The following is a 25421-nucleotide window of genomic DNA, read 5'->3' as shown; positions in this document are numbered from 1 at the left end:
GGCTGTGAAAGGTAAGCTGGAGTTAGGCAGCTTCTGTGAGGAAGAGGAACTGGGATGAGTCAGAGATTTGCATGGAACAGAGAAGGAACATCACCTGTGCAAGCTCTGAGATGAAAAGCTGTTGGTAGCCTTCCAGGAGTGAAAAGACAGCTAGTATGTTGGGAAATTGTACAAGAGCAGAAGCATGGCGTGAGGATGAGGTAGGCAGAGGCTAGAACAAACAGACCTTGCATGTCCATAAATAATTTTCTGCTCTGTCCTAAGAGCAATGGAAGCCATCAGAGATTGGGAGTAGGGAAGTGGCATGAGCTTGTTTATGTTTAATGGGTGTGGGGCTAAGAGTGGATTTGAGGGTCTTGGCATCCAGAAAAGATAATATGACTTTTGGATTATGGGCATGGTAATACACCGTTTTAGAAACAGCATCAATAGAAATTTAGTGATTTGATATGTGTGTGTGTGGGGAGGGAGGTAGTGACGGAGGGCTCAGGGGTGAAGAGTAACCAAGTTCTTGACTTAGTAAACAAAGTGGTGATTCACAGAGTTGGCGAGCCCTGGAGAAGAGAGGAGGTTCATGAATTTCAGTGGTGGATATTCTGGGTTTGAAATCAATACAAGACAGACACACAAGTGGAGCTGAAGGACATGAGGAACACAGACTTTTGAATCAGTGGAGAAAAGACTAACTCAGTAAAAGATGTTTAGACCGCAGACTAACCTTTAGAATAAGCGTGACCCTGACTTTATGCCATACACCCGGATAAACTCCAATTGGTTAAGGATGTAAAGGTAAAAAATAAAATCATAAATCTGTCAGGATAAAAAATGGGGAACTTTTATGGAATAAAAGTTCTTGAACTTTGGAAGGTTTTTCTAAACATGGCACCAAAGGCAGAAGCTATGAAAGAAATGTTGTATTGCTAGATTACATGGAGAAAAGAAAACATACCTCCTGTATGTCAAAGATCTCTACAAATAAAGTTAAAACTGTAACGGCAAGCAGGAAACATGTTTGTGTCATGTAAAAAACAAATATTACTAAATATGAAGAACTGCTACTAATCAGTAAGAAAAGTGAATATTTGAGCGGAACACTGGGCAAAGACATAAAATAGTAATTTGTAAAAATAGCACAAATGATGAGTAAATACATGAACAGCTCAGCCTCTTTAGTAATAGAGCAATGCAGTAGCAATGCAAGTTTAATAATGACGAACTCTGTCAATTGAATTAGCAAAGTTTTGTTTTGATATTTTATTGTATTTATTTTTAAAGGTTTATTTTTATTTATTTATGCATACAAGAACTGGGGTATATGTAGGCCAGGGATGTGGTGTATGTTTGTGTGTGTGTGTGAGAGAGAGAGGTTTCCCCAGAGACAGAATGGGGAGCAGAACTGGCAGATCTACTGAAATACACTGAGGGGAGCAGCGGGTGAGATAGGAGAGGCCTGCTGCACCATGTGGGTCAGCTCCCTGGCCAGGGATCAGGATTGAACTGGTGCTGCAGTGGCTGCCTATAGCTTCATAGTGCTGAGACTTAACCCCTTGTGCCACCAGGGAGGCCCTATTAGTTCTCTTTGGTCACAAATAAACGTGAAGGAATTATTATTGCAAAGAATAATCTAAAGTTAAGTAACATCAAGGAGTCAGGACATGCAACTCATAATTTGCTTTTGTATGTGTGAGTTGACTTGAGATCCAAACTAAGTGAGGTTACAAGAGTGCATGTCAATATTTTTGAACATCCAACAGATTAACAAGCATACTATTTGAACATTATTGTTATATTAGCTACACACCACTCGGCTCCTGGAAAACAAAGTTGAGTGAGAATGACCTCTGCTTTCAAAATGCTTTAATCTAGCAGTGCTCGAATGAAAAATGTCCCATGTGATGTTTGGAACTCCAGTTGTAATCTTTCAAAAATGGGGAGGATAGGAAAATTATGAGGAGTTGTAAATAGGACATCATTCCTATTTCCCTAAGGGGAGAGGGAAAGTAGATTCTGATATGAAGTAAAATACGAAAGTGTTAAATTGGTGATTGTTTTCATGAAGGACAGTTATTGATTCATTATGAACCAATCATCCCTATTGGTGACTACTGTGTCTTCTTGATTTGCTGGAGTTTCTTATTGGACAGATCACCCTCTTGGTAGCTTCAAACCATCGGAGGGCATTTCTTATGACATTTTTTGTGGACTAGATCGATGATTTTCAAAGCAGGCTTTATGGATGTGTATGGTGACACCCAGGTTTAGGTTTCTTGAGTGCTCTCGTGGGGAGGAGAGGGCTCTCTGCCCTGCTTCATCCAGAGCAACTCCTCTGTTACTGTCCACATATTAGGAATCTGTCCCGTTTTGTGTGATAGATAATTTTCCCTACAAAGAAAAAAGTTAGAAAGCCCCTGGATGAGATAGATTTGTGACTGATGGAGGAACTTTGTCCTCACAGTGCTGATTAATGGATTAAGGGACTCTGCTCCTGACTTTTCTCAGTCACCTGTTGACAACCTTAATGGCTTCTGAATGACTATAGGTGGATTGATAGCTAAAAAGTTGGGTGGAAAAAATCAGGAATCAAAACAGTCGACCTTAACAAGACAAAATCTAATGGGGATGAATGTCAAATTCTGTACTTAGATCTCCAAATTGAATTGTGCAAGTATAGGGTAGGTGTCCGGGCCAGCCGGGCAGATCAACGGGGTACCCGGGGGAGGAAACAGGGGCTTGGTATGGGACAGGGGTACGCGAGGAGTGGAGACAAAGCCAGGATCATCGCCAGTCTCATTTATTCAGGAATGTGTACAATGTTATATAGGGTTCAGAGGAGGAGGTCTCTCGTTATCTCTAGCAAGGAGAGACCACCAATGCAAACAAGCCACAGTAGCAAGCAGGGGGAAAGGTTCAGTCGTCACAATAGGAAACTTGAAACCTTCACTCGAGCTAACATTCAGTACCTGCTTCAGGCAAGAACCCGGATGTTCAGGTCTGGGCCCCAGGTCTGGGCCCCGACAGGTAGGGAGAGATGTGAGAGCAGACTCAAGGATTTTAGTTGATTTCAATCTCAATATGTCACCTGTGTGATGGATTGCCGTAGAAGCTAATAAAAACTTAGTCTGTTTACTCAGAGCATGGTCTCCCAACTTAAAAGTTGTTTCTTCAAGGAAACCTTTCTGGAACTTTTTCCCAGAGTGTAACTGGCAAACCTGTACCTGTGTTATAATGTACTGGGACTTTCTTCCTCAGTGTACTTTCTGCACTTTTTCTCAGTAGATCGGTTTGATTCATTTGGATTTTGTGCAAAGACTGGTGAATTCATTTATGTTTCTAGGCCTTACCCAGTGCCTGGCACATAGTAGGTATCTGGCTATCTGGCACACAGTAGGGATCCATCTTTCAACATGCCGGTGGCCAAACTGGTGGGTTTATAGAGAGGAGCGGTTAAGAAAGGGGGTTGTTTTCAAAATAATTTCATGTGAGGAATTGAGGCTACTGGGGATGGATGGTCTGGAAAAGTGAGGAAGTAAACCTTTTTTCAGTATTGAAGGTGCTGAGCTATAGAGATGTTGCTGCAACAGATTGAAGAAGAGGAGAGGAGGATGGAGGAGGGTGTGGATGTGGAGAAATGACAACAGGCTGCAACTCAGAGTAAGGCAGCACTTGAAACAGACTTGCCCCTAATTGGGGGGCTTGTGATATGGCTGGTGGAGCTGCCTCTCTTTGGAATTACCCCTGGTGATGTTAGATGACCACCACCAGGACAGCAGAGTGGTCTGATGAGATGTTTACCTCATGGGGTTTGGGTGTCTCCCCAGTTCTAATGATTTCGTTGTTTTGTAGTCATTGCCTAGATAGGAGAGCAGAGACTTTTGAATTGTAAAACAAGGCGAAGGCCAAAGTAGAGCTCATTCACTCATGTTGTGGTTGATTTTGGATAGTGATTTACGTTTAAGCTGCCACTCAGGTCTTCTGAAGGCATGATGCTTTAAATGATCTGTGTTTACTCCACATCCCTTGTTATTAAATCAATTTTTTGAACAATGGCTGATTGCCAATAAACCTCTATTCTAATCTTCTACTTCTTTTAAAGTGATTTTTATTAGAAGGCTCTTTGGATAATAACAAAACTTTTTGTTTTTAAGAATGTGTGGGAGTAGGACCTCCTTGGTGCAGGGGTTAAAGTCTTAGCACTATCAAGTTATCGCCAGTCACTGCAGCATGGGTTCAATCCCCAGCTAGGGAGCTACCCACATGGTGCAGCAGACCTCTCCTGTCTCACCTGCTGCTCCCCTCAGCAGTGTATTTCAGTGGATCCTCCTGTTCTGCTCTCCACTCTGTCTCTGGTGAATCCTTTCACAGCCCCCGACCACCTCCTGCACCTCTGGCCTACATCCCAGTTCTTATATGTGTTAATAAATAAAATAAATCTTAAAAAAATGTGGGGATAGGACTGGATATTTATTTACCATGGAATATTATTGGCATTCTTCTTACTCATGATTAAATATCTTCATAGCAAAAAAACTATATTCACATTAGGTGTATCAAAATCCAAAAAACTATACCAGAGACACTTTTTCCAGAATGGGGTGTTTGCAATTGTATGGGGGAAAGGGATAGGTTATTTTATTATTGGCTCTTCTTACTCTGTTAAATATTTCATGCAAACAACACTATATTCACATTAGGTGTTCAGGCCACATACCAGGCCTTCCAGTGGCAGGGGAAAGCCTTCAGAACTAGATAGCAGATAGGGATTAAGATGCCAGGTTATAATGCACATTTTAGCACATTTAGCATATATTGAGTAACTGTGACCAGGGGACAGAGGAGAGGAATAAAGACACACAAGTAATTATGCCTGCCAATCTAGCTAGAACAATGAAGACAATAATAGACACTAAAAGGAATGTTCTGGAACCTCAAAGCAGTTTTTTCCTGATTCCTCATCTAAGCCCTTTCTAAATTACAGAGGCCTGTCCAGGCAAAGGTTTTCAGCCCCGTTTGCTCATGAGAATCACCTTGGGGACTTAAAAAACACAGTATGACAGGTCCCATGCTAGACCAAAGAATTCAATCACTGAGAGTGGGTTTCGGGGAAAGGCATTTAAAAAACTCCACAGGTGATTTGAATATGTCTGCAATCTATACAGGGCAGGTGGACAGAAGGGCTGGCCTGGGAGCTAGGAGGACTGAGGGGGTAAAGAGCTAAGGAAAGTCACATGAAATGAATGTGTCTTGATGTGGTAGGTGCTAAAAGGGAGAAAATTATAGTCTTTTATAAAGGAGATGATAAAATTCACAACAAACTGGGCCTGCTTTGCAGTTCTGAAGAGAGGGCAACCCGGGTTGGGTCCTTCTGCAAGGAACTTAGTCCAGTCCTAACTCCTTTCCATGTCAAAACCCTCTTATAAAGACTGCAGGCCTTTTTGTGTGGATGCATTTTAAATACTATTTCTTCTAGATTTATTTATTTATGCATAGAAGAACTAGGGTATAGGCCAGAAGTGTGGGGCAAGGGTGGTGGGGTAAGAGGATTCACCAGAGAGAGCGTGGGGAGCAGAACGGGAGATTGACTGAAAGACACTGCTGAGGGGAGCAGCAGGCGAGACAGGAGAGGTCTGCTATGCCATGTGGGTAGCTCCCTGGCCGGGGATCTAACTCATGCTGCAGTGGTGATAGCACTGAGACTTAATCCTAGGCCACCAGGGAGGCACCTAAGCACTATTTTTAACAGCATCTTGAAGATGTTATGGCCTTATAGCATTCCTGAGTGGTAATTACTGTACAGATGGGAAAAGCAAATAGAGTCAGAGAGGCGAGAGGATACGTCTCAGACTCAGGCATTAAATACATGCTTTTCTTGTGCTCCTGTACAACCTCTGTATATCTGCATTGGTGGCTTTTTAAAATCACCTGCAAGGAGAGTAATAATTTGCCCTGGAAACCATAAAATCTATTTTTACCTGTATTGATTTGGTTCAAGTATTATAAGTTGATCCTGGAATCCTATACTTGGGACTAAAGTGGAAGTGATTTACTTTGAAAGGTCTTTACGTATTACTTAATAACTCTAAATTGCTCACAGTTCACTAATGGAGAGGATCATTAGATCAGATATTCAAAGCACTGCATTCTCTCTATTCAGATTTCCAGAGGGAGATGGGAGGGTTTCTGGCCTGGGGGCCCAGATATCCTTACATAGTCAGGGATTGGTGGAGCCAGGCCCTGCTGGTGTTAAAGTGTTTGCATTCTTACGGGGACCAGACAGTTGTGGCACATAGTTTGGCTCATTTCTTTTCCATTTTCATTGTTGCTATTTCAGTTGGTAAAAATATGTTCATTATTCATGAAAACAAAAAAATACTTTGAGCAAAATAAGATTCAATGCTAATAAGTACTGAGTTCTTGAAAATCTTTGTGGCTTGTTTATCATCATAAATTGGTTGATATAATTCTGACAGAAGCGATCTGGTCTCTATGAGCTCTTTCTTCTCACTGAGAAAATTGACTTTGATTTTGTATTTAAGTTTTCAGGGTTTCATTCCTGAATAATTAGAATAAAATACTTTATAATGTATACACAATCATAAGAAAACCATTCTGATTACTGTCAGGGTATTTAGGTACCAACTAAGCCGCTCAAGTAGCTGAGTTCATTCACCTGCTAGATGAGGGTGATTTAGCATTGTCCATTTAAACATTGGGTAGTGTCTATCAAATGTTATAATTTAAGATTTAGCATATTTGATACAATTTCCCCCTGTGACTCAATATTAATGAACAAGATCAGGGGTTTTGATTTTTTTTATTATGAAAATTTTCAAGCACTCATACTTCAAAGATGCTAATGTGTCATCATATCTGCTTTAACAGCTTTTTAGGTGTGGAAGTATTAAAAGTAAATTACAAATATCATGACATTTAACCTTAAAATGCTTTTGAATGTAGTTCTAGTATTTTCCTCCTGTAGTAGGCAGCCTCAAGATGGCCTCCAATGTGCCTGCCTCCTGGTGTTCATCCTCTTGTGAAATCCCCTCCCTTGAGTGTAGGTGGAACATATTGATTTGCTTTTGCCAAATAAAATATGGCAGAAACAGTGGGCTTTTCCTTCTAAGATTAGGTCTCAAAAGGATAGCAGCTTCTGTCTTGGGCATTCTCTTCTATTCTTGCTTTCCAGTGCATGTACAGTGGTAGAAGTCAGCTCTGTAGCGAGCTGCTCTGTGCAGAGGTGCACATGCCAAAGAACTGATATTGCTGGCCAAGAGCCAGTAAGGATCTAAGTCCTGTTAGCAGGAAGTGAGAGGGCTGGGGAAGAGATCTGTCCAAGTCAAGCTGACATCTTGATTAGGCTGTGAGAGGCCCTGAGCCAGAGACACCCAAATAAGACTGTCTGGAATCTTGACACAGAAATTGTGAGGCGATAAATGTTGTGAGGCAATAAATGTTCCTTTTAAACTGCTGAATTTTGGATGAATTTGTTATGTAGCTAGCAATAACAAATATCATCTATATAGCTTCAGCAGTTTGTCTGTGGATGAGAGGGCCTCTTCTGCCACAGTGGATGGCAAGCACTGGATCTCAGTTGTCTCAAGTTATTTAGATAAAAGGTTTTACTTCTTTTAGAAGTGGTATCTTATTTTTCAGTCTCTCCAGAGACTATTATAACTACCCGTTCTGATTCTAGCAGGAATATTTTCATCTTGGCTGTGAAGAAACCGAAACTATTCCAAGATTCCATTGAGGTTGGCACACAGGAGGGTTCTGCTTTCAGGGTTACTGATCTTTGAGGAAGTAGTATGCTCTGGGGAGAGAGTCGTATGGGACATTCTTCACTATTTAATGGTTAGGATATGTGGACTAGAGAGTGCTGAGGCTTTCCACAGAATAGAACGTAGCCTCAGCTCTCTCTTGAGGAGAAACATCACACAGAATTTTGATGTGATGTCCAGCCTTCTCATGGGCATATCATTTGAAAAGGTACAGGAATCCTATTTTCAAGATGAAGTTGATTGCAATTTGATTTCATCCCAAAGGACCTGTGTCTATTGAGTGAATCTGGGTAATATCTGCTGCTCTGCATGGGTTCTCACTGGTTTGGCGGCTAAAGTTCTTTACCAGCTTTTTGGTGATTGCTCAGGTGTTTGAAAGTGTTGTTTGAGGATCCTGGAGTGTGAAACCCGGAGTTCATAAAGTGAAGAAAAGTTCTCCAGGAATGTGGAGAGGAGATTGGGAGAAAGAGACTGGGCAGCTGGAGCTGGCATTCAGTGGGGAGTGTTCAGATAGTTCATTTAAGCTGACATTTCTGTCTGTTCTTTCAGAGAATTTTATAGAAAATACCACAATATCTAATTATTTTCTAGGATAAAATTCTAGAGAGGTTAAATTTAGGAATTTCTGATGAGTAGCCCCACCCACCTTTATGTTTTTCCAGTGTGAGAACTGACAGGTACAATTTGTAGATATGACAATGTTGTCAAAGCCAATGGTTTTAATTATGAGCTTTACCCACAAGGACCATTAGTGACCTCACATATAAGGTGTAAACCCTCCTTGCCCCCCACAAGAGGGGGGCAGAATCACATAGTGATTTTAGAGTGTGCTGGGAACATGAATAAGCACTTTAAGGGAAGTGGGCTGTCAAATTATTTCTTACACAGAAAGGACTGATCAGGAATGAAAGCGAGAGCTGAAAGCAGATTTTGTTTTCCTTGTAGCTTTGTCCTTTGGAAGATTCAGGTACAGAATAAGAGCTTACAGTGTGTGTTATTTCAAGGGTGACGGCTAAGAGTACTGTGACCTGTGCTATTCTTGGGAAAACACTCAAAATCTTTGTTTCTCGGTTTTCCTGAAATTGCCCATAAATTAAAGGTGAGCTGGCTGGTGTAAATTACCCAGTAAGTGACCTAAACCAGTGGTTCCCAAAAGTGTGGTCCATGGACCATCAGCATCAGCATTTATCTGAGATCTTGTTGGAAATGCAGACTTTTGGGTCCCTCTCTATACCTGCTGAATCCGGATCTCCTGACATGGAGGTGGCACATCAGTCAGTGTTTTTAGAAGTCCTCCAGGTGGTTGTGATGCATGCTTGCATTTAAGACCCTTAATCTACTCAATTCTAGATCAGTGCTTCTCACACTCGGGCATGAGAGTCAATTGCAACAGTGTTCTTCGGAGAGTGACCTAAGAGCTGCAGGCTCTTGGGCGATATTTATGCTTCCAAGGTCTAAGAGTCATTGACCTGAAAGTGTGTTAAAACAGTGTAGGGTAAAGAAAATGTCAGGCTTTTCTGCCCTCCCGCCATCAGGATAGATGATGGATCCTTGCGGTCCTGAATGCATGCCTGATGGCGGGCACCTGGAGTGGGGTGTGGGCAGAGGTAGATGGGATTCACCTGGGCTGAGACTGGGCTTTTAAGGACGGCGTCACGGGGACGCCAGTAGAAGCCGAAAGAGAAGCCGAGAAGCAGAAGCAGAAGTAGAAGCAGAGATCACCGGAGAGCCCAGATAGAGTGAGGATTTGCTGGGGGCTGGAAGGACTGCCAGCCACCCGGCCCCCCAGCACCCTTGCCTGCCATATGCCTGGTGAACCCCAATAAAAAACCTGCAAAAACCACTGAGGACTCTGACTCCTCCATTACATGGTCTGCTGGATCATAGAAAACCTGCACTGGTCCATTCCTGCCCTTACAAACAGATTCTCTAATCCTATTCCCAGACATTTTGTCTCAGTAGATGGGACCTGAAAATCTGTGTTGCTGATTCTGTCAGTCTCAGTCTGTTTGAGAAACCCTGCTGTAAGTAGGGTTGCCTCTGTAATTTGAAAGAGGAGTGAGCAGTGAGAGGTGCTGGTTCCCTGGGAAAGTGCCAGTGGGCTTCTTGGAGTAGAGGGGGTGGGACTTGATCTGAGTGTTAAGAGAAGGCTTGGGCTTAGATAAATGGAGGTTATTTGAAACAGGGAGGATGGGGTGAGGGATGGTGATGGGAACACCTGGCATTCATGTGAGGTAGACCTTGCTTTGTCCTGCCTGGGCTTGGAGAGAATTATTGGTTATCAGCTGTCATACTCACTCCCCAAAAAGGAGGCTAAGAACCAGGCAGCAGGCAAACATCCTGGGACTGTGTCCTCAGTTGCACTGCCATGTGACCACCCTCCACTGGGACTTTTAAGACCCATATTACTCTCCACTTGCCCCTCCTCCTCACTCGGTTCCCCTGCTCACCAAGCCCAGCTTACTTCAGGTCTGAAGCTTGCTTCTGCTCTTAGTTTGGCCTGATTCGTCAGGCTTGGATCCTGGCCATTCTTCTTAGACGGCACCATGATAACTTAATTTTCCCTGGACAACTGTGTGGCTTTGCCCTCTCATATTCATCCTTTTCCCATCACCTCAGTCAGTCCTAATGGGGCTGAGAGGCTGATAATGGGGGTGAAGGACCTAGCCCACATGTCAGTCTTCTTCCATATACTCTTGTCTGTGTTGGGTCCTGGCCAACCCTGTGTTGCTGCCCATCACAGGAGACATAGAGGACAACGTGGGACTGGCCAGAGGTCAGTTTTCAAGGTCACGATGAGCAGCCTTGGGTTAATGGGGTCACCTAAGTTTTCGATCAACAGTAAGACACATTCCAATCACAGTAAATGTAAGTCTTACGATACAAAGAATAAATATCCTTTAGGGCCCTGGAACACTCTTGGTATTCATGTCTTCATGCTGCCCACTCAACCATTTGTCATCTGTGGATGCCCCAATGGTTCTTGCATCTACAACATGATCTTCTACACAGAGAGGAGCTGCCTGAACCACTGACAGGTGTCAGATTATAATAACACCCAGCACCAGTTGTCATTCCCCAGCCCTCAGTGGAGCCAACTCCTATTGCTCTTGCCTTGGGCTCACCTCCAGATCCACAGATCCCTCACTTTTAGCTGCTTGGTGGTTGTGCTTGCATTTCCTCACTGGTCTCTGTTTCCTGGTGGCTACTTGAAGATCCAGCCATGGAGGTCTGTGAAATCACTCTAGGTTCTTGAAGTCACTCTGCCTTCATTTGCTGGGTGTACTCCATGACCTGCTGTGATTTGGGCTCACCTTCATGATCAGGAGGCTCTGTACCCTCATGGAGGTGTTTTGGGTGCTTGGAAGCTGCTCCTGGTGGAGCACCCCTCAGGGAGTCTGATGTACCCTGGGTCCCTCATACCCCGGGTCCCTCATATCCCAGGGTTTGGTTATCCTCAGCCTCTGCTCTCTTCAGTGGCTCATGGTCCACACACTCAACTGGAGGCTGGCAAAGAGTTACAGGTGCTCAGACAGCCTTTAGCTCCTTATGTCTATTCCTCCAGAAGCTGGAGGGGTAGTTTACCTACTGAAAATTGAATTGCTTCACCACCCAGGCCTACTCCTTCAGTGCCCTTCAAAAGTGCCCTTGTTGTCTTGTTTTTTCTAAAACCTTCTTGTTGTGTGATCTAGGACCACTTGACGAAATCTGGGCATGCTAAAGACTTTGGCCTCTTCATCTCTAAACAGAGTCAAATTTAAATTGTTTCATTTATAAAAACACTAAGTTCCAAAAGACCAAAGCTGGGACAATTTGAGCAACAAAATAATGAGAGTACTGGGATAAAATAATCATCAACAAGTGTGTACTTACATAAATAAATAATTGAATGCATTAGTAAATGGGATTGAAGAGGACAGTAGAATTCTAATCAATACTGTTAAAGGAATGAGAGAAATAGAAAATCATGATTAGGCAAACACCACAGTAATGACTATTTCAGATGACATCCACCAGTGGATGCTAAAATTAGTGGGCCAAAGTTTGAGGAGAAATAAGATATTTATGTAGTCTCAACGAATTTCTCCCAAGATCATTAATTGCAAAAGGAAAAAATGGTAGCACTATAGTGAAAAACCTTACAGACGCTGACCTTGCCAATGGTCAAGATTAACATCACCAGCAATAAGACATACAAATGTTATGGCTCCCCTGATGTGATGTCCTGAGAAAGTGTATTAGTCAAAGTTCTCTAGGGAAACAGACTAATACTGTGTGTGTGCGCGCATGTGTATGTGTGACTGACTGATTGATTATAAAGCATCGCTTCATGAATTGAGGCGGCTGACTAGCCCCAAGAGCCACAGGGCGAGTCGGCAGGCTGGGGAGTTGATGTGGTACTGGTCCAAAGCTGGCAGGCTCAAGACTCAGAAAGAGCCTGTGTTTCAGTGTGAGTCTCAAGGCAAGAAAAAGCACATGTCCCAGGGCCTCCCTGGTGGTGCAGGGGTTAAAGACAGCACTATCAAGCTATCACCAGCCACTGTAGCATGAGTTGGATCCCACACTGGCCAGGGAGCAACCCATAGAGTGCAGCAGACCTCTTCTGTCTTGCCTGCTGCTCCCCTCAGCAGTGTAGAACTCAATAGAACTGCCTGTTCTGCTCCCCACTCTCTCTGGTGAATCCTCTTACACACACATCCCCTCCCCCACACACTCACAACAAACTGGCGATGGATAGCTTGATAGAACTGCATCTTAACCCCTTGCGCCACATGAGAGGCTCCAAATAAATAAATCTTGAAAAAAAAAAAGAAAAGAAAAAGCACATGTTCCAGTTACTTAGGGGACACCCAGCCTTTTTGTTCTCTTCTGGCCTTCAAGTAATTGCATGAGACCCACTCTCATTAGGCAGGGTAATCTCCTTTACTCAGTCTGCCACTTAAATGTTAATCTCATCCAAAATAAACCCTCCTGAAAATACCCAGAGTAAGTTTGTGCAGATTACTAAGTGACCCTGTCAAGTTGACATAAAATTTGTTGTCACAGAAGGATATAGAAAAATGCATCATCTATTAGACAAAATATTGGTCAACATTTTATACAATAGCTGACCAGTATTGTTTAAAAGTACCAAAGTTATGAAAGACCAGCAAGACTGAGACATTTTCACAGGAGACATGACAGTGTGGGAGCCTGGGCTGGATCCTGCAACAGAAAAGGACATTAGCTGAAACTAATAAAATTTGAATGAATCAGTAGTTATATTGTTTGAATTGTAATTTCTTTATTGTGTTATTTGAGTGGTAATTTCTTAGTTTTGATAAATTTACTCTGGTATATAAGATGTTTAATCTTAGTAGTAATTGGTGGAAGAGTCTATAGCAATCTGCTATTTTTCAGCTTTTCTATAAGTCTAAAATTATTTCACATTAAAAAGTTAAAGAGAAGCTTCCTGTCATTGGCTACTTTGAGAACTTTATAATAACAGGGATATTTTTACATTCCTTATGTTTATAACTGTTGCGTGTATATATAATTTAATACATATAATTTTGTATCTGCTATTGCACATTTTCCACAAATGCTAAATTCTATCCTTTTTTTTCCCCAAAAAAGGTGCCTATCTTAAAAAAAAAAACTGTTAGATTTCGGCTATACTTTCCCCTCACTGTATTCTGTATTCCTGCTTGATTGAAACATTCACAGCTTAACCCTCCTGCTAATCCGTGAGATGATGACCCATGTGGTGTCTTGTGCAGGGCAAAGAAGTCAGGAGAAAGGGGTGCCAAATTCTTGGTCTGGTTCTGTTACTAACTCAGCGTCCTTCCAGTTTTGGTGCTCTGAGGCCAGATGGCAAATTTGGACTGAACACTATATGTACTAGTTGGTTCCATGTATGGATTAAATGATTACTTTTGTTATTCTTTTTCTTCATTTTTAGGTCTCCCAAGTTTTTTTTTTTTTTTTTTAAATCCTCATACATTTTTACTTCTTGCCCCTAAAATCTTTAGATTCTACAATATATAGATTTTACTCTGACAATCCTATCGACCCTTTTTTTGGGTAGCAATTTAAGGAGATCAGCATTATTTTGGGGGAAGGGTCAGAAAGCCAATGTAACTCTAACCTTTTTTCCTTCTTTCTGAAAACTCTACATAGCCCTTTTCACACTTATCCCAAAAACTCTCTCATGGCTTCCACTTGTGACTTCCCTTTGTTCTGACCTTGAACGGGCTGAGCCCTGGTACACTCCTGTTGAGAAGACTAGAGTTCAGACCCATCCACCTCTGACCTTGCCAGTTAGCAGGAGAGCTTTGGGCGAGTGTCCTTTGCCTGCCTGCATCACTGAGGCCAGATGGGATGTGACTGAGGCTTTGAGCCAGCAGGATGAACCATTAAGAAGTAATTGATGCTCTTAAGAACAAATGATATACCCAGTTTTTCTTTGTTATTTTTGCCCAGGTAGTATTTTCAGTGGCTTAGATCCCAAAGTGAGACAGATAATGGAGAGGTTGGTTGACAGGGGGAAAGACTTAAGAATAGTAGCTTGGACATTTTTATTGGCCTCACCAGAGAAGATAATTTGGTTAGGTCCTGTATGTTGTACACCCATCAGTCCTTGGTTTCTGTGGAATATAGAGTAGAAATGATTTTTAAAATATCGCTTTCAGCTCCATTTTTTGGTGGTTGTTTTAAGTTGATATATAATTGACATATAACATTGTGTAAGTTTAAGTTGCACAATGTGCTGATTTGATACATTTGTTTATTGCAATATGATTGCCACCAGACTGCCACCATAGCATTAGTTGACACCTCTATCAGTCCTCAGCTTCACATGTGTTAACTGCACTCCCACCTCAAGCTGTTTCTCCATCCTAGCCTGCCTATGTGCTGTCACCAGATACTTCATTTTCTCAACTTGCCACTCAACACCATTGAAATGGGTGGATATTTGGAGGATACAGCAATTAGAACTATGCCTGGCATGTTGTAAACATTGTGTTAAAGTTTGTTAAATAAAAAATGAAATTACCTTTACTTTCAAAGAGCCTGCCATCTAATTAGAAAGATAAATGCACAAATGAAAAACAACTCTCGGCTGTTCTCTAAACAATTAGGGAGTATATGATTTAAGAAATAGAGGCTAATAGGCATTAAAAGCATTAACATCCTTCAGGGTCCTCTGTGTGACAGTGAGATTTGAACACCAGACTGTCTTAACTGAAAGCCCCGAAGGCGCCAGGTAGAGTAGACAGGGAAAGCTTTGAGAGGAGGCTTTGAACTGGACATTAAGAGATGGTTAGAATCGTCCGATGGAGAGAAGTGGGGAGCGAATATATGTACTGAGGGGCAGGGAGTGGAATGGGTACAATATGAACAAAAGAATAACAATGGAAAGCATAAAGCTGGGGGTAGGGGGTGATCCCAGTATTTTTCAGAGAAAGGGAAGATGGAAGGTAAAGCTGGAATATGTGTTGAAGGTAGAGTGTAGAAAGTCTTGAAATCCAAATTGATTTTGGATTTTATTTCATAACCCATTTCCCACTGAAAGTATCTATGAAAGAGAGATATAATGAAAAGAGCATCTTGGAGATTAAGTCCAGGTGGGGTGTGGAGAGGACTAGAGGAACAGACAGGCAATCGGCATGAGAGCTGGTGTTTACTGAGTTATTTCAAATGATGCTAAGTGTTCTACCCACAATATGTCATTTTATCTTCATGAAAACCCTAAGAAATAGGTGCTGTTAATATCATCCCCATTTTTCCAATGAGAAAAGTGAGGTTTTGAGAAGCCAGGCCATGGCCAGGCTCCCACAGTGAGCAGCAGTGGTGCCACGATGTGAACTGGGAGGCCCATTGGCACCCATGCTGCAGCGCTGGACTGGGGCATTTTAACAGACAGTCCAGGTTATAAGACCTGAGCTAGGTCAGTAGTGGTGGAGGAGGGAGGCAGCAGCAGTGAAACCTCCTTGTATGGGGGCTGGATCCCAGGACTGAGCCTGGAATTTTATCGCTTCTTTTACTTAGTGTTTCTCCCTCTCTTTCTCTCTCTCTCTTTAAGGATTTGTTTATTTATGCATACAAGAACCGGGGTACAGGCCAGATGTGCGGGAGGGTGAGAGGATTCATCAGAGACAGAGCGGGGAACAGAACAGGCAGACTGAAGAAATACACTGCTGAGGGGAGCAGCGGGTGAGGCAGGAGAGGTCTACTGCGCCATGTGGGTAGCCCCCTGGGTGGCCTGGGATCAAACTCGTGCTGCAGTGGCTGTGTGTAGCTTCACAGCGCTGTGCTTAACCCCTTTCACCGCTAGGGAAAGCACCTCTTTTACTTAGTGCTTTCTGTGGAAGTTGGTACTCAGCCTTGCCACAACATGGGGTCATCGTGGGAAACCTTGCTTCTGAAGTTCTAAAATAGCTTAGGTCTCTCATTTTTCCTGAGGCAATATATTAATTTAATAAAGAAGGTGTTGAGGTTGGATGTGCTCAGTTTGTTTTACTTTTGAGATGGTTTTGCAAGCTTCCACATAGTCTCAAACATCTCAAGCTTCAATTACTAGAGTTTGAGATGGGAAGTTGCCACCAGAGGTCTGTTAGTGGGCCATTTAGACCTTTCACCCATGAACCTTCATTTGTTTTTAATTTTTTTAAAGCAAAAATGCATGCATTTTCAGTCTTTAGAACTTTGGATGCACAGTTAAATGTGTGAGTGCTGAGATCACATGACTGTCGGGCAGCATGGGGCCGCCCACTGACTTCTGTGCTTTGTCTGCTGTAGGTGACAAGAAGTACATCATGGGCCCCAAGCTCTCCACTCTTGATGCCACGGTCTTTGGACACTTGGCACAGGCAATGTGGACCTTACCTGGGACAAGACCTGAACGGCTGATCAAAGGTAAGCCCTGAGAACCTCCTTAGAGTTTGGGAGTTGCTGGAGAATGGAGAGTAACAGAACAGAGAATTCTAGGTCAACACCTGTGAACTTGACTGTGCTTTATGGAAACACCAGGCTATGGTGTCCATGACCAGCGTCAGGACGTATAGGAGTTGGGAAGAGACTGGGCTTCTCAACTGCTGTATTGCACAGATTGTCTTCTTAGCAAAGCTGGCATAAATATTGCCATGTTTTACACCAGGGCCTTCCTGCCCACTCCTTACATAGTTGACTTACTACTTATCGCTAAGAGTGCCCTTGTTTTGTTGGTCTTCCTAAATTTTCTTTGGACATGGTCACTCTCTGCTTTGTACTTTAACCAATGCTGCAGCAACGTTGGTTGGGTGGGGCTGATGGACTCACTGCCCGTTCAGATACCTTTTTTGAGTCTGAGCTAGTGTTGGACATTTCATACACATGAATAAGTCATATAATTTTGTGTCATTTGAGTTTGAAGTTCTCCTTTCTTCTATTCCAGAGGGATGTCTATAGATCATATACTGAGAGTAATAGAGCTGGATAGTTCAAGATTGTGGGAAAATGGGAGTGTCAACAAGTGCTTTGTAAGCCTGGTATATGGGAAGTGGTAGTATCTGTATTATTATATGTATCTTTTCACCAAATTGACAAAGTCTTGTATCTTTGTTGTGTGGTCTTACCTATAAGACCTGTTGGGATTACAGTTAAGGACTGGAGCATGAAAGTGGGGATGAATTGGGTCAGAGCTAGGGCATGAACATATGTTTGGGGGTAGGGTGGCTTGGGAGCTAGAAGTAAAATTCACATTGGCAAGGGGGCAGTAAAAGGCAACCTTGGCTTGATATCAAGGTTGCAGATCTTGGGGGGGGTGTGTGTGTATGTGTGTGTGTATGTATATGGTGGAGGAGGGTGTTGGGATAAACATACACATAGCAGCTGGGATCTTTGGGAGAGGCTTCCCCTCTACTGGTGACTGGGAATTGTTTGAAGTCAGCGCCAAATTGAAACCCTTAGAAAGTCCCTGGGGGCTGGGGTGGTGGTAGTTTTTAGGATTGGGGGAGGAATTGATGACAGTTAATCAAAGTGTTTATGCCCCAGCTGAGCAGGAGAGGCGTAAATGGGATCAGCACTAAATAGCATATAATATACAGAAACCAGAGGGGGATGTGCGGTGGAAAAGGTCTGGATGTGAAATGTGCTGCCAAGGAAGGGTGGCGACCTACTCCAAGGGGAGTGTGGTCATTGTGCCACTGAAAAGTTTCATCTTTAATTCAGGAAGGCCAGGGACACAAGATTCAAAAGAAAAACCAAATATAACAAATTTTATTTTTATTTTTTTAAGATTTATCTGTTTATGCGTACAAGAGCTGGGGTACAGGCCAGAGGTGCGGGGAGTGGGGGGTGAGAGGATTCACCAGAGACAGAATGGGGAACAGAACAGGCAGACTGACTGAAACACAAGCTGAGGGGAGCAGCAGGTACGACAAGAGAGGTCTGCTGCACCATGTGGGTTGCTCCCTGGCCAGCCAGGGGATCAAACTCATGCTGCAGAGGCTGTGGATTGCTTCATAGTGCTGTGCTTAACCCCTTGCGCCACCAGGGAGACCCTATAACAATTTTTAAATATGCAAGATTGGAAGAAAGAACCTCAGATAAGAATATGGTAGATCAGGGCAGTGCCCAGTTTCTTGTGAGTGTCTAGCTTTTCTCACATGCCATTCAAAAAGTGGATGGATGAATGGATGAATGAGTGGAATTGATAGATGGATAGAACCAAGCAAAATAATATACAAGAAACTGAGGCAGGGGAGCAGCATGTCAGCTTATCAGTAAGATGGCAGAGTAGAGACACACTAAAAGGCATGGTGTCTGGAGACCTCTTGTGGTTGACTTCTGGCTCTGCCACTGTGTGACCTTGGGCAAGTTAATTAGCCTCTCTCTTGTTTCAGTTTTCCCATTACAGATAGGAATACTAATAATTCGTGCTTCATAGGATTGTTATAAGAACTAAGGGAGTTAATATAACTTAAGTAGATGAATAAAGCACTTCAAACAGTGCCTAGTATTCGGCAAGGACTATATATATGTTTGCCTTTATTATTAATTTTTACTATTGCACTCCAAAGCGGCATTAATGCTACATATTCATGAAAGGGAGCAGTTCTCCTTGAAGAAAGGTGAAGAAACAGGCTGTAGAAGACCAACCAGAAAAGAAGCAGAAAGAATTATAGAGCGTACAGATGTTGTGGATCTTGTGAACAGATTCTGCTTTTCTAGTTGCTCCTAGGGAATGGACTTGATTTGGACAAAGTGGTCACAGGGTCCCCAGAGATTGCTGTGAAGTGACCATAATTCATCTTCAGTGGCTCCTCCACACCCCCCTTACCCTCTTGCTACTGCTTCCACACTTTTCTCTAATCTCAGTTACTGTGACTGCAGCAGTACCTGGTGAGATGTTTCGTGAATGCTCCCTGAGGGGGAAAATAAGTGAAGGTATTACATGCACCTTCCCAAGCGGAGCAGCGATGTTCCTTCTCAGCTTCTGGCTCCTGAGAGTGTACATAGACATCTTCGAGTAGAGGACATTAGAATGGACTTACGCAATGGGGGTTGAACTTTTATGATCTGAGACTACTGAACATGGTGACCTGGAAGCGATACGAGTTTGCTGGGCCGCAGGGCCTGTGAAGCAGGGGCTTAGCTTTATGCTGTTTTTAGGGGGTGTGTTTATTTAAGCAGAATAGTGATCAAGTTTTGAAAAGTTAACAATAGTGCTGTAGGAAGTGATAGTTATATTACTGGTAAATGATAACAGTAAATAAATAGAAAAAATACTGAAAGAAATTAGTCCAAATTGTTAATCACTATAAATTTGGCTTGATGAGGTTATAGATGCTTTTTTTCCCTAAGTTTTATTTTATTTATATTGTGTAGAAGAACTGGGGTCTGGGCCAGAGGTGCGGGGGAGGGGGAGAGGGAGTGGTGAGAAGATTCACCAGAGACAGAGCAGGGAACAGAACAGGCAGACTGACTGAAATACACTGCTGAGGGGAGCAGTGGGTGAGACAGGAGAGGTCTGCCCCACCATGTGGGTCACCTCCCTGGCTGGGGATTGAACTCATTCTGCAGTGGCTGGTAATAGCTTCATAGTGCTGAGACTTAACCCCATGGGAGGCCCTTAACCACTAGGGAGGCCCTTGTTTTCTTCTATATGTATTTTTACCCGTTTTATATACAGACTTCTAATTTTCCCAAATGAGAATATATTCCGTTCTTTGATAGAAAATAGAATACAGACTATAATCAGTAGACCTATTAATATGGATATAGCAGGTAAATAGGGGATTGGTAAAAGCAACGTGAAGCTGGTTTATCTGTATAATGAAATGCTAAGCAGTTTCAAGGTGGTCATAACGTAATATTGAAAGATTTTCATTATAAGCTGTTAAGTAGAAAAGGTAGCATAGAAAACAATACATAGTAAATGCTATGCAGTAAAAATGAAAATGGAATTTTTGGCAATTCTTTTATTTTTGCTTATCTGTATTTCTAATTTTCTTCAATAAAACATGGACTAACTTCATAAGAAGTGTACATAATATATATATATATAAATACATACATATATATATATATATATATAAAACTTAAAAAAATTAACATCCAAAAAATATTCTCAGGGCAATATAATCTTGTGAGAGAGACACGAGTTATATATTTGTCAGCAATGTTGCCATCTGGTGGATCAAAGGCAAAACCTCACCCTTTTTCTTCATTTTTCATTGGGAATTAGTAACTGAAAGCCAGATAAAGCGCCATGTTTCAGACAAAGGCCTGGACAATGTTAGCAGCTTACACAACAATTCCTTTGATCCACACAAGAAAAATGGCCCATTCGTGGGGCAGCAGTGGAATTATACTTAAAATCTTAAAAAAACACCTGTTTTACTAAATGAATTTAGTAGGCACACTCATTGTAAAGGCAATTCTGAGTAACCCATTTTATGATTTATTTAGGGCAAAGTTCCCATCCTAACATGACTTTCTTCAACTGTTTGGCCCAGTGCCCAGCCCATAGTAACACTGCAAATATTTGTGGAGTGAATGTTTACTTCTGGCAGCCTTAATCTAACAGTTGGTATATTTCTATGAACTAAAAATTATTTTAAATGAACCAGTGGAAACACTAGTTCTCTTGATAGGCAAACATAAAATAATAAAGTGCTTTACAAAGCCAAGTGATGGTAGTTTAACTGCCGTTCTGGATAGACTCCCCCCACTTGTCATCACCCTAGGACGCATTCCTAAATCTCATTCAGCCTCTGAATTAAAATTTTTCCACTCACCTGTCTTATGATGTGTACAAAAATTTCAGTATTTTGCTGGTCTCTCTGTGAGAAAACCCCACAAATGTCTTCCTCACTCTGTTCTTCCAATTCCCAGAAAGACTGGCTGGAAGATTGTCGCCTTGGAGCACTAACCCTCCCTTGCTTTCTGCACCGCAGGTGAGCTGATCAACCTGGCCATGTACTGCGAAAGGATAAGGAGGAAATTCTGGCCCGAGTGGCAGCATGACGATGACAACACCATCTACGAGTCTGAGGAGAGCAGTGAAGGCAGCAAAACCCACACTCCCCTGCTGGATTTCAGCTTTTACTCAAGGACAGAGACCTTTGAAGATGAGGGAGCAGAGAACAGTTTTTCCAGAACCCCAGATACAGATTTCACTGGACATTCGCTGTTTGATTCTGACGTGGACATGGATGACTACACAGACCACGAACAGTGCAAGTGACGTTTGGCTTCCCTGACCCCTTCTGCCAGAGCTGCCCCTACCTGGGCTTGGTCTGGTCTCCTAGGTAGAAATCCATCCAAGCTGGGAGGAGGTCTTCGTGCTTGGCACAGTTCTCACAAGCTAACTGGACGATAGCAGCCTTATTTCTTTTTTGTACAAACGAAACACGGAACTGTTCATTCATATGGCTCCATTTAAAACCAACAGGCAAAAAACAAAAAAAAAGTCAGCATGGTTCCTGAAATCCATTTTTGTTTTCATTAGAAAACTAATACTGTGAGGTAGAGCTGGTGAAAGAGCTGGTTATCCACAGAATGCTCATGGTGATCTTCTTCAGCCTGAAGGTTTAGTTGCAAGGTAGATTCTTGAACATCCCTCATCCATCAAGGTTTGTAGTCGTGAGAGATGTCATGAGAAAAAATGTAGGAGGTAAATGTTCTCTGGTGGCTGCTTGTGTTTTATGTGTGGATGTTGTATGTTGAGATAAAAGTCAAATAAAATCCATAGATCTTCAATGAACACCTACTATGTGCAATGCACTGTGCTAGGTGCTAATCAGTATAAGTTTTATTCTAAGCCCTGCCAGTGACTAGCTGTGTGATTTAGGGCAAGTCCCTTAATTCTGTGTGCCTCATTTCCCCCACTTGTAAAGTGGGGATAACAATATTCCCCACCTACCTACCTCACAGGGGTGTTGTGAGGATTCATGTGGTAACATTTGAGCTTTCAACCTCTTGGAAGAGGTGTGATATAAACACATTTTATTCTTTATTGTACTTCATGTGTGCGAAGATTGAGGGCAAAGGAGTTCCATATTCGGGCCACAGCAACCACAGCCACTTGCAAAAGTTCAAGCAGATGTAAGACTCACAAAGGCACAGTTAAGATTCTGTCATCACTCCTCTCTGCGCTCTCGCTTGAATCAAAATCTTTTGTTGAAAGAACCTTGGAAATATTTTCACAAATCATCAACAGCTACAGTTCTTCAATTCTACTGTGTATTTGCAGAACAACCTTTCATTGCCTGAATGCACACTGGAATGTTGTGCTTTGTTGACTCTGGGGTGTTAACTTGCCTATGTTTGACTTGGAGGGAAAAAAGCTCAGGAAAATGATGGATTTAATGGAGGTGGAGGGGAAAGTTTTTGATTTTTGTATGAAGCTTGCCAATTTGTTATTTTTTTTTTTTTGGAAAACAAACTTTGCAAGATATGTTGAAAAGCTGGAGTAGGAAGAAGACTGTGTTACTGGTATCAAAGCACTTTGTGCAGTGTAGACTCTATGCAGTTTTATTAATGGAACTTTTCTAGGGATTTCAGTGAGAAGAAAGTAATTCTGAGGACAAATAGATTCGTTTCTTAAGACTCTCTTCTTCCCTCTCCCTCCCCAGAGAGCACATGAACACGGGATTACCCATATTTACAAGACATTTTGTCTCTAAAGATGGTTATTTTTTTGTTGATTTAAAACTTTTTCCAGTGAAGTGTAGGGTGAAGATCTTGGGGTGATGGCCATGGATTTGGGCTAGGAAGAGTCAGTGCTAAGATTTTCAACTGTAAACAGAACAACTTTGCTTTTGACCTCAACTAACTCACTGAGTAAGAACTCTTTATGGGATTAAGACAGCAGCTTCTGAGAGTTCATATGCTTCACCTGAAGAGGACTCTTTGAATACTGCTGTTGCAAAAACAATCCTAAAATGCTATGGATTCATAGAAAGAGGTAAAGGGGGAGCTTTTTTGAAGCTGCTTACCAACTGTGTATGGCATATGGAACCGGGGAGAAATATAAGAGACCCTAGATTAGATATTCTTACTGTGCAGAACGTTGTATTTTATTAAAACCATTCATATTTGAGAGTACTGTTTGATGCCTAGTGACAGTATGGTGGAGAAGATACTAAAGGATAAGTCTGTATTTATTTTCTACTATCATTTAGGAGGCATATTCTCTTGTCTCTCTAGTAAATGTGTTCTCAGGCTGGCTGGGGGTAGTTCTGTGTGACTCGGCAAACTTCTGGCTGAAAAATATGAATGTAATGAACAGGTGGACACTGGACCTGTCTGCAGAAAGACTGAGTTGTCTTTTCCCTACCCTCAGCTGGAAAGAATTGTGTTTGAAATTTTGTCTACCATTTATTCTTACTGTATAGCACTAAATGTGATGTGTGTTTACTCCAAGAATGATTATTGTGAGTATGTAGAATTACAGATACTTTTGTTTATGTTACTTAGAGAGCCAATGTTCAAAGTGAAGTTGTGAAATTCTTCTATCCAGGTGCCTCTTACTGGGGCTTGAATGGAGAAGAGTTAGTATTGGCCTGAGAGCTCAGGAATGGCTGCTTAATATTTGTAGGTATAACTAGACTATCCCCAGGTTTTATTTTCCCATCATGGCCTATGGAAACAAAATGGCCAAGACAAAAATCACTGTGCTGTGGGTGACTTCTGTAGTCTTTTGGGGGTGGGGGGCCACTTAATTTTATGTGATTTATTCTTAATGTACCCAGATTTGAAGTGTTTTCCAATTTGATGAATAGGTGCTACTAATAAGGAAAAAATACAAGAAATTAGGGGGCATTTTGGTCATTGGGTTTACTTGTTCAAGGTCTGTGTTTCTTTTTTATTGGAAAGTAACTTAAGGAAGTGTGAACTTTAATTTTAACAGGTGCTTTTGGTTGAACAGATGACCCATGACTGGCTCCTTCTATCTCTCATTGTAAAAATAAATTCTGCCCCTCTATCCACAGCCCCACTCATCAGGAATAATGAACAGCAGCAGTACACTTTGCTCTGCATATATCAGAGTAGATGTAAGGATAATATAAATTTATGTAGAATTAAACTATATTATCAAAGTTTACCATTTTGTTGTTATATCCTAATGGATTGCAAACAGCAACAGTACTAAGGTCATGGGCTACACAGCTGACTGATCACAGACATAGAACAATGGGGCATTGAGTCACATCTGTAGTATAGACCTCATGTGAGCCTTGCCTGTGCACACTGAGGTATTAGGTTATGTTTTTGTGAAATGGCTAGGGTGCAAGGAAAGGGAGCTTTAAAGATTTTAGCATTCTGGGTCTTGCCCAGATTATTTGAGAGAATTCATAGTATCACAGACATATATATCTGGGCCATGAATTAGCTCTAGGAAGCCTGGAAGTGTAGAATCATAGAAATGTATAGGTGGCCATGGGTTAGCTCTAGAAAGTCCCTTGCAAGAGAGCCCCAAGGTTGTTAGTGGCTCACTGTCACACACATGCTTATTTTAAGGGCCAGAACTGTTCACCTGCCCATAGAAGTTTCTTGCCATTTTATTACCTTGACTTTTTTAAAAAGATCTTATTTATTTATTTATTTATTTATTTATTTATTTATTTATGCATACAAGACTGGGGGTGTAGGCCAGAGGTACAAGGATGAGAGGATTCACCAGAGAGAGTGGGGTGCAGAACAGGCAGATCTACTGAAATACACTGCTGAGGGAAGCAGCAGGTGAGACAGGAGAGGTCTGCTGCACCATGTGGTTTAGCTCCCTGGCTGGGGATCGAACTCATGGCACAGTGGCTAGTGATACTTTGATAATGCTGTGATTTTAACCCCTGTGCCACCAGGGGGGTCCACCTTGACTTTCCTTTTTTTTAACCTGAGAAATAACTCCATGTTCATAGAATCAACACATACCCAGCTTCTTTCAGAGAATGCTTGGAATCATCTACTCTCATCCCTATGTTCATCTGGTCCAGGTCAAGTTAAGAGATCTTTCTTCAGTATGTACACAGGGCTGTGCTAGGCTCTGTGAGTAGCAAGATGGCTATCTAAGTCACCAGGACCCCTCATTCTTAGTTACTTAGGAACTCTGTGCCCAGATGTTTACTCACTGTATTTACTGCATGCCTTCCCTGTGCCTGGCCTGGGGGTCCACAATGG

General features: G+C 42.1%; 1 protein-coding gene across 2 annotated transcripts in view; it reads left to right on the top strand.

Annotated features, from left to right (window-relative positions):
* FAXC (failed axon connections homolog, metaxin like GST domain containing) overlaps window positions 1-24810 on the top strand; it is a 55847-nt gene extending 31037 nt beyond the window's left edge. For both annotated transcript variants that reach the window (XM_054699046.1, XM_037520140.2), the window contains exons 5-6: window positions 16557-16673; window positions 21197-24810. In XM_054699046.1, coding sequence (XP_054555021.1) covers window positions 16557-16673; window positions 21197-21486 — 407 coding nt within the window. In that variant the 3' untranslated portion in view covers window positions 21487-24810. The remainder of the gene's footprint in view (window positions 1-16556; window positions 16674-21196) is intronic.
* Window positions 24811-25421: the final 611 nt, after the last annotated feature.

This window comes from Talpa occidentalis, unplaced genomic scaffold (assembly GCF_014898055.3).
Source record: "Talpa occidentalis isolate TD23 unplaced genomic scaffold, MPIMG_talOcc4v2.1 talOcc4.2, whole genome shotgun sequence".
In the NCBI taxonomy this organism is placed as follows: domain Eukaryota; kingdom Metazoa; phylum Chordata; class Mammalia; order Eulipotyphla; family Talpidae; genus Talpa; species Talpa occidentalis.
The sequence above is the reverse complement of the archived record's forward strand: the minus strand, read 5'-3'. Positions and strand labels throughout refer to the sequence as shown.